The 19178-nt window shown below is 27.6% G+C and overlaps 1 protein-coding gene across 1 annotated transcript in view; it reads right to left on the bottom strand.

Moving 5' to 3' along the window:
- The window catches only part of Dpp10 (Dipeptidyl peptidase 10), a 1604019-nt gene that overhangs the window by 1225920 nt on the left and 358921 nt on the right, over nucleotides 1-19178 (bottom strand). Inside the window, exon 6 of the mRNA XM_089594726.1 lies at nucleotides 17803-17966. Within this exon, the coding sequence (XP_089450852.1) occupies nucleotides 17803-17966 (164 nt within the window). The remainder of the gene's footprint in view (nucleotides 1-17802; nucleotides 17967-19178) is intronic.

Consider the following 19178-nt stretch of genomic DNA (forward strand, 5'->3'; position numbering starts at 1 on the left):
ATGATAATGATAATGATTATGTCAATTTTTATGAGTATGCTAATGATGATGGAGTATTTTATAATGATGGTTATAGTAATAATAATAATTGCAATGAAAATGATGATAATAATAATGATAAGGATGATGATGATGATGATGATAATGATGATGATGATAATGATGATGATAATGATGTTGATGACAATGATAATGATGATGATGATGCGGATAATAATGATCATAATGAAAATGATGTTAATGACAATCTAATGATAATGATAATGGCGATAGTAATAATTATGATAATGAAGATAATGAATAGCTTTTTAATGATTAAAATAATAATAATTATGACAGTGATAAGGATAGTAAAGCTAATGATGTTGATGGTCATAATAATGACTATAATGTTAATGGAGATAGACATCTTACTGATCATGAAGATGGTCATGATAGTAATCATGATAATGATAATATTGATGATAGTAATGATAATGGTAATGATGATAATGATAATGATAATAATGGGGTTGGTCATGATAATGATGATGATTGCGATGATGATAATAATGGCGATGATGATGATGATAATAATGATGATAATGATAATGATGATAATAAAAATATTAATAATGATGTTGCTTTCAATAATAATGGTGATGATGCGGATAATGATGATGAAAATGATGATGATGATGATAATGATAAAACTGAGGATTATGATGATGCAGATTTAAAAATAATGATAATGGTGATACTTATAATAATATTGATAATAATAATGTCAATAATTTAGAGGATCATAATAATACTCATGATTAAAATTCCGACAGTCATGAGGATGGTGATAATGATAATGTTGATAAAGATAATGATTATGATGATAATGATGATAATGATGAAAATTATGTTAAATTTTATGATGATGCGGATAATAATGATCATGGGGTTGTTTATAATGATGATTTTAATAAAAATGATTGCGATGATGATAATGATGATGATGAGGATGATTAATATGATATTGATAATGTTGATAACGATGGAGATGGTGATAATGCAGATAATGATGATTATAATGATAATGATGTTAACTACAATCTGATTATGATGATTATGGTGATGATAATAATAATAATGACGATAATACAAAGGATCATCAGGATAAGAATGATAATAAATAAGACAGTGATAAGGATGGTGATGCTAAAAATGTTGATGGTCATACTGATGATTTTAATAATATTGGAGATGGTCATGATACTGGTGATGATCATGGTCATGATAATAATGATAAAAAAGATAATGATGATGATGATGATAGCACCAATCCGATAATGATAATAATGGTGAAAACGATGATGATGATGATAATAATGACGAGCATCAGAATTATAATTATGATTATAATTACGACAGTGATAAGGATAGTGATATTAATGATGTTTATGGTCATAATAATGATCATAATATTGTTGGAGATGGTCATCATACGGATGATAAAGATGGTCATGATGATGATTATGATCATGATAATGATGATGATAATAAAGATAATGGTCACAATAATGATATTGATAATGATCATAATAATATTAATTACAATGATGATGATAGTAATCATGAAGCTGGTTAAAATAATGATGATGATGATAACGATGGGATTCATTATGATAATGGTGAGGATGATGATAATGATAATAAATATGATAATGATGATGTTAACAACATCAAGGATGGTTATAATGCAGATGATAATAATGCATATGATAACAATGATTAAGACAATTTGATAATGATAATTATGGCGATAATAATAATGATGATAATGTCGATATTGGAAAGGCTCATTATAATAATAATGATGATAATTGCGACAGTAGTGCAGATAGTGATGATAATAATGATAATATTTAAATTGATGATGATGGATTTGGTCATAATAATAATAATGATAATGATCATTATAGAATTTATAATAATGTATTTATAATAATGATGTTAATAATAATAGTAATAAAGATAATTCCATTGCAATAAAAGTTAAAATCATAATGTTAATGTTGATTTTGATGATGATAAAGTTAATGTTGATAACAACAATAACGATACTAATGATGATTATGACTTTAATAATAATATCATTTAAAATATTAATAATAAGATTTCTTATGATTTTTACATTCATTATAATCATAATAATGATGACGGCGATGTTAATGTTGATAATTATATTGTAATGGATAAGGTTAATGTTGTTGATATTGTTAATAATAATAATAATTTTAATGATATTTATACTTTAAATTATAATGATAATAACAATGATATCGATATTAACTATAATGTCTATAATGATGCCGACGTTGATGATAATAATAATAATGATGTATTAATAATAATGATTATTATTATGAAAATGATTATGACGATGATAATAATAATGATAATAATGATGATGAAAATAACGATGATGATAATGATGATAATATTGATGACAATGATAATAATGACAATAATTACGATGATAAATATAATAATGATGATGTTGCTATTGATGATAATGGTGAAAATTAGAATGATAATAATGATCATAATAATAATGGTTATTGTAGGGATGATAATAATGTTGGTGATGCCGATCATAATGGTGATAATGATAATGATAATGATAATAATAATGGTAATGATAATGATTATGATGATGATGGTGATGATAATGTCAATGTTAATGATTATAATGTAATAGATCAGTGCGATGGTTATTATATCGTTGATATTAATAATAATAGTACTTATATTAACAATTATAATTTCAATAACAATAATAATAACAATAATATTGATAAAAATCATGATGTTTATGATAATGATGACCCAAATGATAAATATCATAATAATGCTTGATACTGATAATTATGATTATGATAATGATCATGATGATGATAATAATAATGATGATGATGATAATGATGAAAAATTTCATGATAATGCTGGTGATGATAATAAAAATGTTATTAATAATAATGATAATGACAATAATTGCGATAATCATAATGATGATAGTGATGATAATTGCGATCATAGTTATGATTGCGATGATGATGATAATGATAATGATGATATTATAGATAATTATATCGATTTTTATGTTAAAGCTGATGAAAATAATAATGGAGTTGTTCATAATGATGATGATAATGATGATTGCGATCGTATCGATGATTGCGATGATGATGATGATTGCGATGATGATAATAATTATAATGATAATGATAGTGATGATGATAATAATAATGATAATAATAATAAATATGATAATAAAGATGTTAACAACATCAAGGATAGTTTTAATGCAGATGATAATAATGCATATGATAACGATGATTGAGTGAATTTATACTTTTAATAATAATAATAATAACAATGATATCGATAATAACTATGATTTCTATTATGATGCCGACGCTGATGATAATAATAATAATGTTGTATTAATAATAATAATTATTATTATAATAATGATAATGACGATGATAATAATGATGATGATATTGATGATGATTATCATGATGATGATGATAATGATGATGATAATAATGATGATGATGAATATGATAATGATGTTGCTTTTAATGATAATAGTGATGATACGATTACTAATGATGATCATAATAACAATGGTCATTATAAGAATGATAATAATGATAAGGATGATGATCATAATCATGATGATGATGAAGATGATAGTAATGATAATAATGATAATAATGATGATGATCATGATGATAAAAATGATGATAATGATGATGTCAATTATGATAATAATGATGATAATGATAACGATAATAATAATTATCAGGATGATAATGATAATGATGATGCCAAGTAAAAAATGCTGATAATGGTGATAATAATAAAGATGGTCATTATACTGACTATAATAATTTTTACAATAATAATAATGAAAATGATGATAATGATAATGATTATGTCAATTTTTATGAGTATGCTAATGATGATGAAGTATTTCATAATGATGGTTATAATAATAATAATAATTGCAATGAAAATAATGATAATAATAATGATAAGGATGATGATGATGATGATGATAATGATGATGATGATGATGATGATGATAATGATGTTGATGACAATGATAATGATGATGATGATGCGGATAATAATGATCATAATGAAAATAATGTTAATGACAATCTAATGATAATGATATTGGCGATAGTAATAATTATGATAATGAAGATAATGAATAGCTTTTTGATGATTAAAATAATGATAATTATGACAGTGATAAGGATAGTAAAGCTAATGATGTTGATGGTCATAATAATGACTATAATGTTAATGGAGATAGACATCTTACTGATCATGAAGATGGTCATGATAGTAATAATGATAATGATAATATTGATGATAGTAATGATAATGGTCATGATGATAATGATAATAATAATAATGGGGTTGGTCATGATAATGATGATGATTGGGATGATGATAATGATGGCGATGATGATGATGATAATAATGATGATAATGATAATGATGATAATGAATATAATAATGATGATGTTGCTTTCAATAATAATGGTGATGATGCGGATAATGATGATGAAGATGATGATGATGAAAATGATAATACTGAGGATGATGATGATGCAGATTTAAAAATTATGATAATGGTGATACTTTTAATAATATTGATGATTATAATGTCAATAATTTAGAGAATCATAATAATACTCATGATAATAATTCCGACAGTCATGAGGATGGTGATTATGATAATGTTGATGAAGATAATGATAATGATGATAATGATGATGATGATGATAATTATGTTGATTTTTATGATGATGCGGATAATAATGATAATGGGGTTGTTTATGATGATGATGTTAATAAAAATGATTGCGATGATTATAATGATGATGATGAGGATGATAAATATGATATTGATAATGTTGATTACGATGGAGATGGTGATAATGCAGATAATAATGATTATAATGATAATGATGTTTACTACAATCTGATTATGATGATAATAATGATGATAATAATAATAATGACGATAATACAAAGGATCATCAGGATAAGAATGATAATAAATAAGACAGTGATAAGGATGGTGATGCTAAAAATGTTAATGGTCATACTGATACTTTTAATAATGTTGGAGATGGTCATGATACTGGTGATGATGATGGTCATGATAATAATGATAAAAAAGATAATGATGATGATGATGATAGCACCAATCCGATAATGATAATAATGGTGAAAATGATGATGATGATGATAATAATGACGAGCATCAGAATTATAATGATGATTATAATTACGACAGTGATAAGGATAGTGATATTAATGATGTTTATGGTCATAATAATGATCATAATGTTGTTGGAGATGGTCATCATACCGATGATAAAGATGGTCATGATGATGATTATGATCATGATAATGATGATGATAGTAAAGATAATGGTCACATTAATGATATTGATAATGATCATAATAATATTAATTACAATGATGATGATAGTAATCATGAAGCTGGTTATAATAATGATGATGATGATAACGATGGGATTCATTATGATAATGGTGAGGATGATGATAATGATAATAAATATGATAATAATGATGTTAACAACATCAAGAATTATTATAATGCAGATGATAATAATGCATATGATAACAATGATTAAGACAATTTGATAATGATAATTATGGCGATAATAATAATGATGATAATGTCGATATTGGAAAGGCTCATTATAATAATAATGATGATATTTGCGACAGTAATGCGGATAGTAATGATAATAATGATAATATTCAAATTGATGATGATGGATTTGGTCATAATAATAATAATGATAATGATCATTATAGAATTTATAATGATGTATTTATAATACTGATGTTAATAATAATAGTAATAAAGATAATTCCATTGCAATAATAGTTAAAATCATAATGTTAATGTTGATTTTGATGATGATAAAGTTAATGTTGATAACAACAATATTGATACTAATGATGATTATGACTTCAATAATAATATCATTTAAAATATTAATAATAAGGTTTCTTATGATTTTTACATTCATGATAATCATGATAATGATGACGGCGATGTTAATGTTGATAATTATATTGTAATGAATAAGGTTAATGTTGTTGATATTGTTAATAATAATAATAATTTAAATAATAATTATCCTTTAAATAATAATAATAATAACAATGATATCGATATTAACTATAATGTCTATAGTGATGCCGACGTTGATGATAATAATAATAATGTTGTATTAATAATAATGATTATTATTATGATAATGATAATGACGATGATAATAATGATGATAATAATGATGATGAAAATAACGATGATGATAATGATGATAATATTGATGACAATGATGATAATGACAATAATAACGATGATAAATATAATAATGATGATGTTGCTATTGATGATAATGGTGAAAATTAGAATGATAATAATGATCATAATAATAATGGTTATTGTAGGGATGATAATAATGATGGCGATGCCGATCATAATGGTGATAATGATGATGATAATGATAATAATAATGGTAATGATAATGATGATAATGATGATGATGATGATAATGTCAATGTTAATGATTATATTGTAATAGATCAGTTCGATGGTTATTATATCGTTAATATTAATAATAATAGTACTTATATTAACAGTTATAATTTCAATAACAATAATAATAACAATAATATTGATAATAATCATGATGTTTAAGATGATGATGACCCAAATGATAATTATCATAATAATGCTCGATACTGATAATTATGATTATGATAATGATCATGATGATAATAATAATAATGATGATGATCATAATGATAAAAAATTTCATGATAATGCTGGTGATGATAATAAAGTTGTTATTAATAATAATGATAATGATAATAATTGCGATGATCATAATGATGATAGTGATGATAATTGCGATCATAGTTATGATTGCGATAATGATGATAATGATAATGATGATATTATAGATAATTTTGTCGATTTTTATGTTAAAGCTGATGAAAATAATAATGGAGTTGTTCATAATGATGATGATAATGATGATTGCGATCGTATCGATGATTGCGATGATGATGATGATTGCGATGATGATAATAATGATAATGATAATGATAGTGATGATGATAATAATAATGATAATGATAATAAATATGATAATAAAGATGTTAACAACATCAAGGATGGTTATAATGCAGATGATAATAATGCATATAATAACGATAATCAAGACAATTTATACTTTAAATAATAATGATAATAACAATGATATCGATAATAACTATGATTTCTATAATGATGCCGACGCTGATGATAATAATAATAATGTTGTATTAATAGTAATAATTATTATTATAATAATGATAATGACGATGATAATAATGATGATGATATTGATGATGATAATCATGATGATGATGATAATGATGATGATGATAATGATGATGATGAATATGATAATGATGTTGCTATTAATGATAATAGTGATGATGCGATTACTAATGATGATCATAATAACAATGGTAATTATAAGAATGATAATAATGATAAGGATGATGATCATAATCATGATAATGATAAAGATGATAGTGATGATAATAATGATAATAATGATGATGATCATGATGATAAAAATGATGATAATGATGATGTCGATTATGATAATAATGATGATAATGATAACGATAATGATAATTATCAGGATGATAATGATAATGATGATGCCAAGTAAAAAATGCTGATAATGGTGATAATAATAATTATGATAATGATGATAATGTCGATAATTAAGGGGATCATAATAATACTCATGATAATACTTACAACAGTTATTAGAATGATAATGCTGATGATATTAATGGTCAAAAAGATAATTGTAATAATTATAGAGATGATCATTATACTGATCATGATAATAATCTTGATGATGATGATAATAATGATGTTAATAATGTTAATGATTATGTTAATTTTATGATAATGCTGATTATAATGGAGTATTTTATGATTATGATAAAAATGATCATGATTGCGATGATAACGATGATTCTGATGATGATGATGATGATGATGATGATAATGATGATGATGATGATGATGATGATGATGATGATAATAAATATGATAATGATGATGTTGATAACAATGATAATAGTGTTGATGTGGATAAAGATGAAAATAATGATAATGATGTTCATAACAATCTGATAATGATGATGATGGCGATAATAATAATGATTATAATGACGATGATGGAAAGCATTATAATGATAAAAATGATGATAAATACGACAGTTATGAGGATAGTTATGCAAATGATGTTAATGGTTACAATAATAATGTTTAAGATGTTGGAGATGGTCATAATTTTGGCAATAATAATGGTTATGATAATGATATTGATAAAGATGATGATAATTATAATAATGATGACGATGATCATGATAACGATAATAATGGTAATAATGTGATGATAATAATAATGCAGAAGATTATAATTATGATGATAATAACGATTTTTACCGTGATAAGAATAGTTATTCTGATGTTGGTAATGGTCACAATAATCATTATTATGATGATAAAGATGGTCATGATACTAATGATAATGATGGTCAAGATGATGATGATAATAATGATGATGATTACGATGATAATGATGATGGTAATGATAATAATGAATATGAATATAATAATGATGATGTTGCTATCAATAATAATAGTGATGATGCGGATAATGATGATGAAGATGATGATGATGATAATGATAATACTGAGGATGATGATGATGCAGATTTAAAAATAATGATAATGGTGATACTTATAATAATATTGATGATAATAATGTTAATAATTAAGAGGATCATAATAATACGCATAATAATAATACCGACAGTCATAAGGATGGTGATAATGATAATGTTGATGAAGATAATGATAATGATGATAATGATGATGATGATGATAATCATGTTGATTTTTATGATGATGCGGATAATAATGATAATTAGGTTGTTTATGATGATAATGTTAATAAAAATGATTGCGATGATGATAATAATGATGATGAGGATGATAAATATGATAATGATAATGTTGATAACGATGGAGATGGTGATAATGCAGATAATGATGATTGTAATAATAATGATGTTGACGACAATCTGATTATGATGATAATAGTGATGATAATAATAATAATGACGATAATACAAAGAATCATTAGGATTAGAATGATAATAAATAAGACAGTGATAAGGATGGTGATGCTTAAAATGTTAATGGTCAAACTGATGATTTTAATAATGTTGGAGATGGTCATGATACTGGTGATGATGATGGTCATGATAATAATGATAAAAAAGATAATGATGATGATGATGGTAGCGCCAATCTGATAATGATAATAATAGTGAAAATAATGATGATGATAATAATTACGAGCATCAGAATTATATTTTTTATTTTATTTATTTATTTCATACTCCGTCCCTTACGGGTTTGGAGGGGTTCCGTAACATTTTGTACATTTAATATATACTTAATCTACGCTATATATTATATTCATTTTCACTTCAACTGTTCTTAACATTCTACTTTGTCTTTTTTTATAATAATATTAAAATAAAATAAATTTAATATCACTACAGTTCCAATTCTACAAAACTTAATTCTCAAACTTCAAAATTAAACACATGCCTATCAAAAATTCAAAAATTTACAACTTACATTATCAAAATTATTAAAATTTCCTATATTTAATTTAGTTAACAAATTTTCTAATACTACTTAACTATCAAAAATTTCAAAAATTAACAACTCTTTTCTTTAAATTGTCCATATATTTTTTGTAATCTTCATTTTTTCTTGCACTTCTTTTTCTCTCTTCTTTCTTGTCCTACTAATCCTTCTTCTCTCTTTACTACCTTAACTTTCTGCATACTTTCTTTTATCTTTTAGATCTTTTCTGACTCCTTCCTTTTTTTGATTACTTTCCTTAGCACTTCTATCTCTTTTGCATCGTGGCTTAGTATTTTTTCCATTTCTTCTTCATTTCTCGTATCTCCGCAAATCTTTAGTATATGTCTAAGATCTTCTTCCTCCTCCTTGCATAATCTACACTTCTTATCCTCCTCTCCTTTCCAGTATTCTCTACTTCTGCATTCATTTCCGCATCTAAACCTTGCTACTAACTTTCTTTCCTTTAATGGCATATCCTTTTTCAAGTATTCTGGTTCATCTTCTGTTCTTATACCTTTATATGTTCTGTTGTACCGTGAATTCTCTATCTTTTCCATTCTCTTCTCTTTTTCTTTTCTTTCCTTGTTCATTAATATTTTTTTTCTTACTTCCTCCCTAAATTCTACTCCTTTCATAAATCTTGTTTCTTTTACTTTCTCTTCCCGTAGTAATTCAGCTCTCTTTTTTGAATCCTTTCCTATTCTCTCTCTTTCCTTGTCCTTGTCCTTTTCTTTTATGCATTCTTTTACTAATTTTATGTCTGACTCCCTAATTTTCTCTTCAAACTTTAACGCTCTCCTTAACGCTTTTATACTCATCCTTTCTAATCTACACTTCTCCTCCACTATATTATTTGGTGTATTGCTGTCTAATCCTAATATCCATTTCATATATCTTCTCTGTATACTTTCTAGTCTTTCTTCTTCTTCCCAGCCCCACACTTCCGCACCAAATAGCGCTATACTTTCTACTAGGGCTGTAAATAATTTTCTTCTTCTTTTGTAGCTATTCTTAAATATTCTTTATCCTATACTCCATGCATTTTTCATAGCTATCACTGCTTTTCTTTTCCTTTCTTCTATATGCCTATCGTTTCTCCCATTTTTCTGTAGTATATATCCTAAATATTGTATTTCATTTACTTCTTCTAATTCCTTACTCCCCCACTTCCATCTTCTATCATTCCTCTTTCTTTTTTCGAACACTAAAATTTTCGTTTTTTCCTCACTTAAAATCATCTTCTTTTTATTTGTGTACTTTTTGAATCTTTTTAACATCTCCTTCAATTCTTCTTCTCTATCTGCTATTAATACTATATCATCCGCGTAAGATAGACTCCATACTTTTTCATTACCAACTCTGCATCCTCCCACCTGCCCTTTCTTTAATTCCTGCTCCAGATCCCCTAAGTACACGTTAAACAGCGTTGGGCTCAGTGGGCAGCCTTGCCTCACACCTTTCTCTGTCCAAAATTCCTTGGATTCCTCTTCTCCAACTTTAACTACATTTCTCGTTTCTTTATGAATATCCATAATCCTATTTCTTAGCTTTTTACTCACTTCCATTTCTATTAATCTTTCTTTTAAAACTTTCCTATCCACTCGATCAAATGCTTCCTTTAAATCAATAAAACATGTAAATAATTTTCCTCTTTTATTGCTTAATTTTTCCTCAACAATGTGTTTCAATGTATATATAGCTTCTATTACTCCTCTCTTTTCTCTAAAACCAAACTGACTTTCTGATAATTTACCTTCGATTTCCTTTTTTAACATCTCATTTAACATACTCGCATAAATCTTATATGCTGTACATGTCAATGTAACTTCTCTATAATTTTCTAACATATCTTTATCACCTTTTTTGTGAATCAAACAAATCGTACCTTGTCTCCACTGATCCGGTAATTCTCCTTTTTCCCATACTTTTTTCAGCAATTCCCACAGAGCTGCATCCACTTCTCCTGGCATGTACTTCCATACTTCATTTTCCAGCTTATCTTCTCCTGGTGCTTTTCCTACTTTTAATCTGGCTATCTGCCTCTCGAACTCTTCCTTGCTCATTTCTTCCTAATCCTCTGCATTTGTTCTTGCCTCATCCTTTCTTGTCTCTTCCCTCACAATTCCTTCTTCATTCTTCCCATCTAACTTTTCCATAAAATACCTTCTCCACTCTTCTACTGTGAACTTTTTGGATATTTCTCTCCTTCGTTTTCTCCTGTACTTGTTTATATATTTCCACACTTCGCCTTCCAATGTTGCATTTTTTATCTCTTCTTCTTCTAATCTTCCAAACCTTTTCCTTTTTGCCTCACACCAGTTCCTATACTCTCTTTTTTTATCTATGTAATAACTTCTTTCTATTTTCTTTTTCCTCCACCTTTTTATTATTCTTCTTAAATCCTTCTTCTTCTCCTTCCATTCTTTATCGTGCCATTTTTTATCCCCCATCTTCCACACTCTACACTGTTTTTCCACCTTAGGTACTGCACTATCTATTTTTCCTTTCAATTCACTTCATCTTTCTTCAATCTCTTTTCCCTTTTGCTCCCAGTCTTTACACCGTTCTCCATACTGATCAATCAATTCTTGAGTCCAATCCCTCCTTGCCTTTGTTCTCTCTTCTTTCTCTACAATTCCTACCTCTACTTCCTTTTCTAGGTATACTTCCAGCGGCATATTATCTGATTCCGTTCTTTGTCCTATCTTCATTTCCTTAATCTGATCTAACGCTTCTTGACATCCTATTGCGTAATCTATTACCGACTCTCCTCTGCTACCAACGTATGTGAATTCTCCTTCTTCTTCTTTTTGCCCATTTACTATACACCATCCTTCTTCTGTTATTTCTTTTATTAGTCTTCTACCTTCCTCATTGATCTTTTCGTCTTTCGACATTCTTAACCTGACGTCCTTGTCGTCCCTATCACTCTCACTATCACTTTCATTAATCCAACCTCCTTCTCTCCCAGTTCTTGCATTCCAGTCTCCTAGTATAAGTACGCATTTACTTTCCTTCGTTTTTACTTTTTCCTTTATAATTCCCATTGTCTCTGCTACATTTTGACTATATACTCCTATGATCTTCCAGTTCTGATTTCCGTGTTTAATCTCCTGCATTACTATATTATCGCTCCATACTTCATGATTTCTACTCTCCAATTTTTTGCTTATTCCTAATATTACTCCTCCTTTCGCTCTACCTTTTTTGTGCTCTCTAGTCGCTGCTATACACTTCCACTCATAGCTTTTTGGCAACTCACTTTCTACATTAGTCCACTTGTCCTTTTCCAACCATGTCTCTACTAACATTATCACATCAAACTCACTTAAATACTTCCACACTTCACTGTCCTTATTTAGCACTCCCGCAATGTTCCACGCACAAACACTAACATTTCTTCTTCTCACTCCCTCCTCCTCTACATCTTCTTGTTCTCTTCATTCTTGGCTCCTTCTTCTTTCCTCTGTAAAATCTCCTTTCCTTTCATCAAATCTAAGCCATTTACCATCGATCAGAATCTTCATATATCCAACTTTAGTATTTTTTCCTTTGTTCCTCTGCTCTTTTGACTTGTTTAAAATAAATCTTTGGATCTCTCTTTCTCTCTCTGTTAAATCGCTTTCTATGTAAACTCCTCTCTCCAGATGTTTTTTATTTCTCATTACTTCTTCTTTCATTTCTTTACTTGCCAGCCTTACTACCACCAACTTCCTCACATTTTGCCTAGCGTTTACACTTATCACTTTAGCCTTCTCTATCTTGACTTTTATTTTTATCTTTTGTTCAATATACTCTTCGACCTTCTTCTTCAGATTCTCTCCTTCAATATTTGCTCCTTTTATAACAATGTTCGGTCTCCTTTTCTCTCTCTCAGCTTTTTCTGTTTCCCATTCCAACTTGCTTATTCTTTCTTCTAACGCCTTCTTTTCTTCTGTCCACTGTTGCCTTTCTTTTATCCACATCTGTTTTTCCTTTTTCCAATCTTCTTCTCTTCTTTCTATACTACTAATCATGCTGTCCAACTTCCTTTCCAACCTGCTCATCTTCTCGTTTAATTCTTTATTCTCCTGATTTTCTTTTGTAAAATTCAATAGAGTCTGTTCCTTTAATTTTGTACTTGTATTATTTCTTGTATTCATACTTGCTGCAGGCGGCTTTCCTGCCATTTTTAAATTTTGCCGATAATGCAGTTTTTTGCTTTACCGACAACAACTTCTATATGTCAGAAATTCTATTACCGGCCTTACTCGACAAAGTAGTGATCTTCCTTACCGACCTCACTATTGTTTCTGTTTTTTTCAGGGACCTTCCTTATCTACCTCTCAGATTAGTCCTTTTATCGGCCTCTTTCTTCAATTGCCGCTTCTTTCTTCCAGTGATATCTTTTCTAACCTCACTTTCTTTCGAACTTCACTGCACTTTTTCTTTTACTATCACCACTCTAACACTGTTTTCCTGTCCTCTTGTTTCTCGTTTTTCCGTTCACTAATACCTTTCTTTATTATCCCCTATTCTTACTACCCACTCCTTACTTGCTTTACACGTGTTCTCTTTACCCAGACATTACCACACTAATCTCACTTCATCCTTTCAAACTTTCATAATTATTCACTTTACACTTTTTTCTCTGCTGCTTCTTCACTTTTTACACTTCTTTGTACTTTTATTTCTTTTAATTTTCACTTTAATTACTTTTTAATTACTCTTTTCTACGGAGCGCTCTCTCGACACGTCCACACTCTCTCGCATGCACAACGGAACTCCCATCAGAATTATAATAATGATTATAATTACGACAGTGATAAGGATAGTGATGTTAATGATGCTTATGGACATAATAATAATTATAATGTTGTTGGAGCTGGTCATCATACCGATGATAAAGATGATCATGATAATGATGATGATAATGAAGATAATGGTCACAATAATAATGATGATAATGATCGTGATAATATTAATAACAATTTAGATGATAGTAATAATGAAGTTGGTTATGATAATGATTACGATAATAATGATGATGGTAATTATAATAATGATAATAATAATCATGATGAAGATAATGATGATGATGATATTTATGAAGACGATAGTGATCATTATGATGATAATCAAGAGGATCATATTTAAATTGATGACAACAATTACGACAGTGAATAGGATAGTGATTCTGATGTTCTTGATGGTCATAATAATGATTATGATGATGATGAAGATGGTCATAATACTGATGATAATGATGGTCATGATGATGATGATAATGATGATGATGATGATGATAATGATGATGATGATGATGATGATGATAATGATAATAATGATGTTGATTTTCATGATAATGCTAATGATGATGATTTGGTTGTTCATGATGATGATGATAATAATGACGATTGCGATGATGATGATGATAATGATGATGATCATGATTATGTTGATGATAATGATGATGATTATGATAATTGTGATGATGAGGATAATAATAACTATGATAATAATAATGTTGATAACTATGATAATAGTAATGATGCAGATAATGATGATGATAATGATAATGATGTTAATGAGGATGACGATGATGATGATTATGATAATGATGATATTGATGATGATGATGATGATGATGATGATAATTATATCAATTTGTATGATGATGCTGATAATGATAATGATAGGGTTGTTCATGATGATGATAATGATGATGATTGCGATGATAATGATAATTGTGATGATAATTATGATAATGATGATGATGATAATTATATTGATTTGTATGATGATGCTGATAATGATGATGATAGGGTTGTTTATGATGATGATAATGATGATGATTGTCATGATAACGATGATTTTGATGATGATGATGATAGTGATGATGATGATAATGATGATTATGTTAATGATGATGATGATGATTATGATAATTATGATAATGATGATGATGATTATAATAAATATGATAATATTGATGTTGATATTTATGATGATGGTAAAGATGCGGATAATGATGTTGATAATAATAGTGATGTTGATGAGGTTGATAATGATGATAATAATGATGATGATGATGATGATGCCGATTTGATAATGATGATGATGGTGATAATGATGATGATTATGATGATGATGATAATGGAGAGTATTATTATTTTACTGATGATTATGATTATGACAGTTATAAGGATTGTGATGCTGATGATGTTGATGGTCATAATAATGAGTATGATTATGATGTAATCGGTCATTATACTGATGATGTTGATGATGGTCATGATAATAGTGATGATATTGATGATGATAATGATGATTATAATGTTGATGATGAGTATGATGATGATGATGACGATGATAATGATGATGAAAAGGATAATGATATTGATGATAATGATGATGATGATTATAAGAATGATAATTAGGATGATGATGATTATTAGGATGACAATGATGATGATAATGATAATGCTATATAAGTTAACTAAATATTCTGTCTAATTTGGATAAGAATAGTCCATTATTAGTCTATTTATTTTAGATATTTTATGTAAATTATCTAATTTTTAAAGTTTTCTAGTAGTAAGTCGTATACAAGTCAATTATTTTATTACATTTAAAAATATTTCAATTTATTTAGTATGTTAGTTTAAGAACTTAAATTTTTTTTAGATTTTTTCATTTAATCTGATAATTTAATGATTTTTAAATAAAACGTCCAATGACAGTTGGTAAATAATTAAAAACAACGTCCAATGGTGGTACTGTCAAATTTTGAATTTATTAAAAAACAAAACGACGTTTCGGCCGTTTGGACAACGTCCCGGCCCTCATCAGGTACAAAAATCTCTGACTCTTACGAAAGGGATGTAACATCGTAATGTGCATTACGATTTTACATCCCTTTCGTAAGAGTCAGAGATTTTTGTACCTGATGAGGGCCGGGACGTTGTCCAAACGGCCGAAACGTCGTTTTGTTTTTTAATAAATTCAAAATTTGAGAGTACCACCATTGGACGTTGTTTTTAATAATTTAATGATTTGTTGCGTGTACATTCACGTCAGAATATTATTCTACTGATTTTGGCCCTTTTTCTTATAATATATTAAAAGGTGTTTAAGTACGTCAGAAAATATTAATGTTTACATTTCTGTTTGATATTTTGACTCCTAACACTTCTTATTAATTTATTTTTAATTAAAAATAAATTATAGCTTTTACTTTCTTTTTTTATTTTTTATACATATGATAACCTTTTTTGTACTACGTTAGTCTAAAAAAAGGAATTTACTTGCTTTTATAATTATCGTTGGGAATTTGGAAGATTATTGTTATAACCTAATTTTCTTATTATTTTTAAAAGAGGCATTGACCTTTTTTTACTCTATACGTTTTTAAGGTTTGTGAGAATTCTAGTATTAGCTTATAATATTCTGTATGTTTTAAACAATGAATTTTCTAATTTTATGAAATATCTTAAATAACTAATTGTTTGAAAATATAACTTTTACTTGAATAAGGTGTTTTTTATTAGAAAAAAGTCCATAAATATAGAATTGTTATTCAACTCTCTTCGTTATAAAAAGACTATGATCTGGCTTTCTAGTATTCTGTACAAACAAATTTAAATTCCTGGTTGACGCTTCTTTCTTTTGTCTCGTTACGTTTTAAGTAGTAATCACTGTTAAATTTACCATATTTCCTTACCTTTACTTTTTCTTAGCTTCGTATGGATTTCTATTGAGCCCTTTTTTTACATGTTTGTATGGGAAATAAATACTACTTCTAGGTTCTTAGCGTAAAATGTAGTTCAGTTACTTAGAAATGCGAAAGTTGACTTTTTAAGACGAAAATTTTAAGCACAAACCGATGGAGTCACAATAAAAAGATTTTTTGGAAGCATATCAAACCTAAATTTTTTAATATGTTAAGTACTAAAAAATTGCAAAGACAGATACAGTACAACTGTTACCTTGGGATATCGGAGAGATCGAATTTCTGGATATAAATGTTTATTTCCATCCCCGTACCATGATGTATATATTTCTTTAACCAGTGAATCATTAAAACTTGCATATAGCAGGATATGAGAATCCTTTGACATCCAAACTGCTTCGGAACTATGTAATATTTCTTCTGTAAGTTAAAAAAAAAGTACGTATTCAAAAAATACGAAAAAAAAATTTTATCATTATTAGCAATTTTGAAAGTCATACACATAATAAACAATTATAATAATGTCTTATGCATCTTAAAAATGTTCATTCAGTTCTACTATGTTAAACATTTGGAAGTAATAGTTTAAGGTAGAACATTTGCTACGTTGGTTGTTTTTCTAGCAAAATAAAAATATTAATTGTCAGTGCTATTAGAAGCATGTCTAAGGTCTAGAAAATAAAAAAGCTAGAAATACGTAATCTAAAAATAACAAAAATCTGATGACTTGTTTTAAGAAAAATCTTATAGACTTCTATGAAGCTTTCAAATTTGTAAGATACAGGTATGAAATACTTTTAAATAAAATTTTTTTCTATATTTCTTTCTGGTTTAGCTATAGAAATCGTTAATAATTTCTTTACAGTGTAAAAGTTCTAACTAAAGATATATGAATAAACTTCGGTTGAATTAAGATTTTTCAGTTAATTATTAGAAAAAAAACGTTACCCTTACTTTGTTTCAGCTAAGCCTATTATTCAATAACGTTCGCTATTTTTTAACCATATGTCAAAAACCATGGACAAATACTTGTTGTTCCAACTTTTATTATATTGTGTAAGTTTAAAAACAATAAATAATGTATTTTGTAGGTTTTCATTTTGAAACTATGGCCTAAATAATTTTAAATGTACTGGATTTACTTGTTAATAATTGATACTTAGAAACAATTAAAAACTTGTATTTTTAATAATCTGGGTTTTAAAATAATCCTGTCTTCTAACATTCTGACGGAAGTTCTACAGAAGGCAAAGAGTGAGTGAGGGTCGTAGCCATTGTTACACCTAATTTTGACAAGCCTTGAATGTCAGTCAGCCTGCTAGACTAAAACGATCATTTAATAAGATGCTTTACCCGTAACAATTTGTATCACCAGTCCTTCCCGTCTTACTTAAAATGTTTCAAAAGGTTCAAGAACCGCAAGACAAGCAAGTAAGGTATATGAGTTACCTAAAGAAAAATTTTAAAATGATTTTAGTGCTACTTAAGAGATAACATTATACCATAAAACTTACATACTTAAAATATAGTTACGCAATATAGTTATTTGTACTCTCTTTTATTTACAAAAATCTGAGTCCCAGGCTGGAGTTCTGAGGGTGTTCAAAATCATGTTACACTGAGGTAAAATAT

This window comes from Copidosoma floridanum, unplaced genomic scaffold (genome assembly GCF_036245765.1).
Source record: "Copidosoma floridanum isolate Cflo_tuat_1 unplaced genomic scaffold, Cflo_Japanese_pri ptg000021l, whole genome shotgun sequence".
In the NCBI taxonomy this organism is placed as follows: domain Eukaryota; kingdom Metazoa; phylum Arthropoda; class Insecta; order Hymenoptera; family Encyrtidae; genus Copidosoma; species Copidosoma floridanum.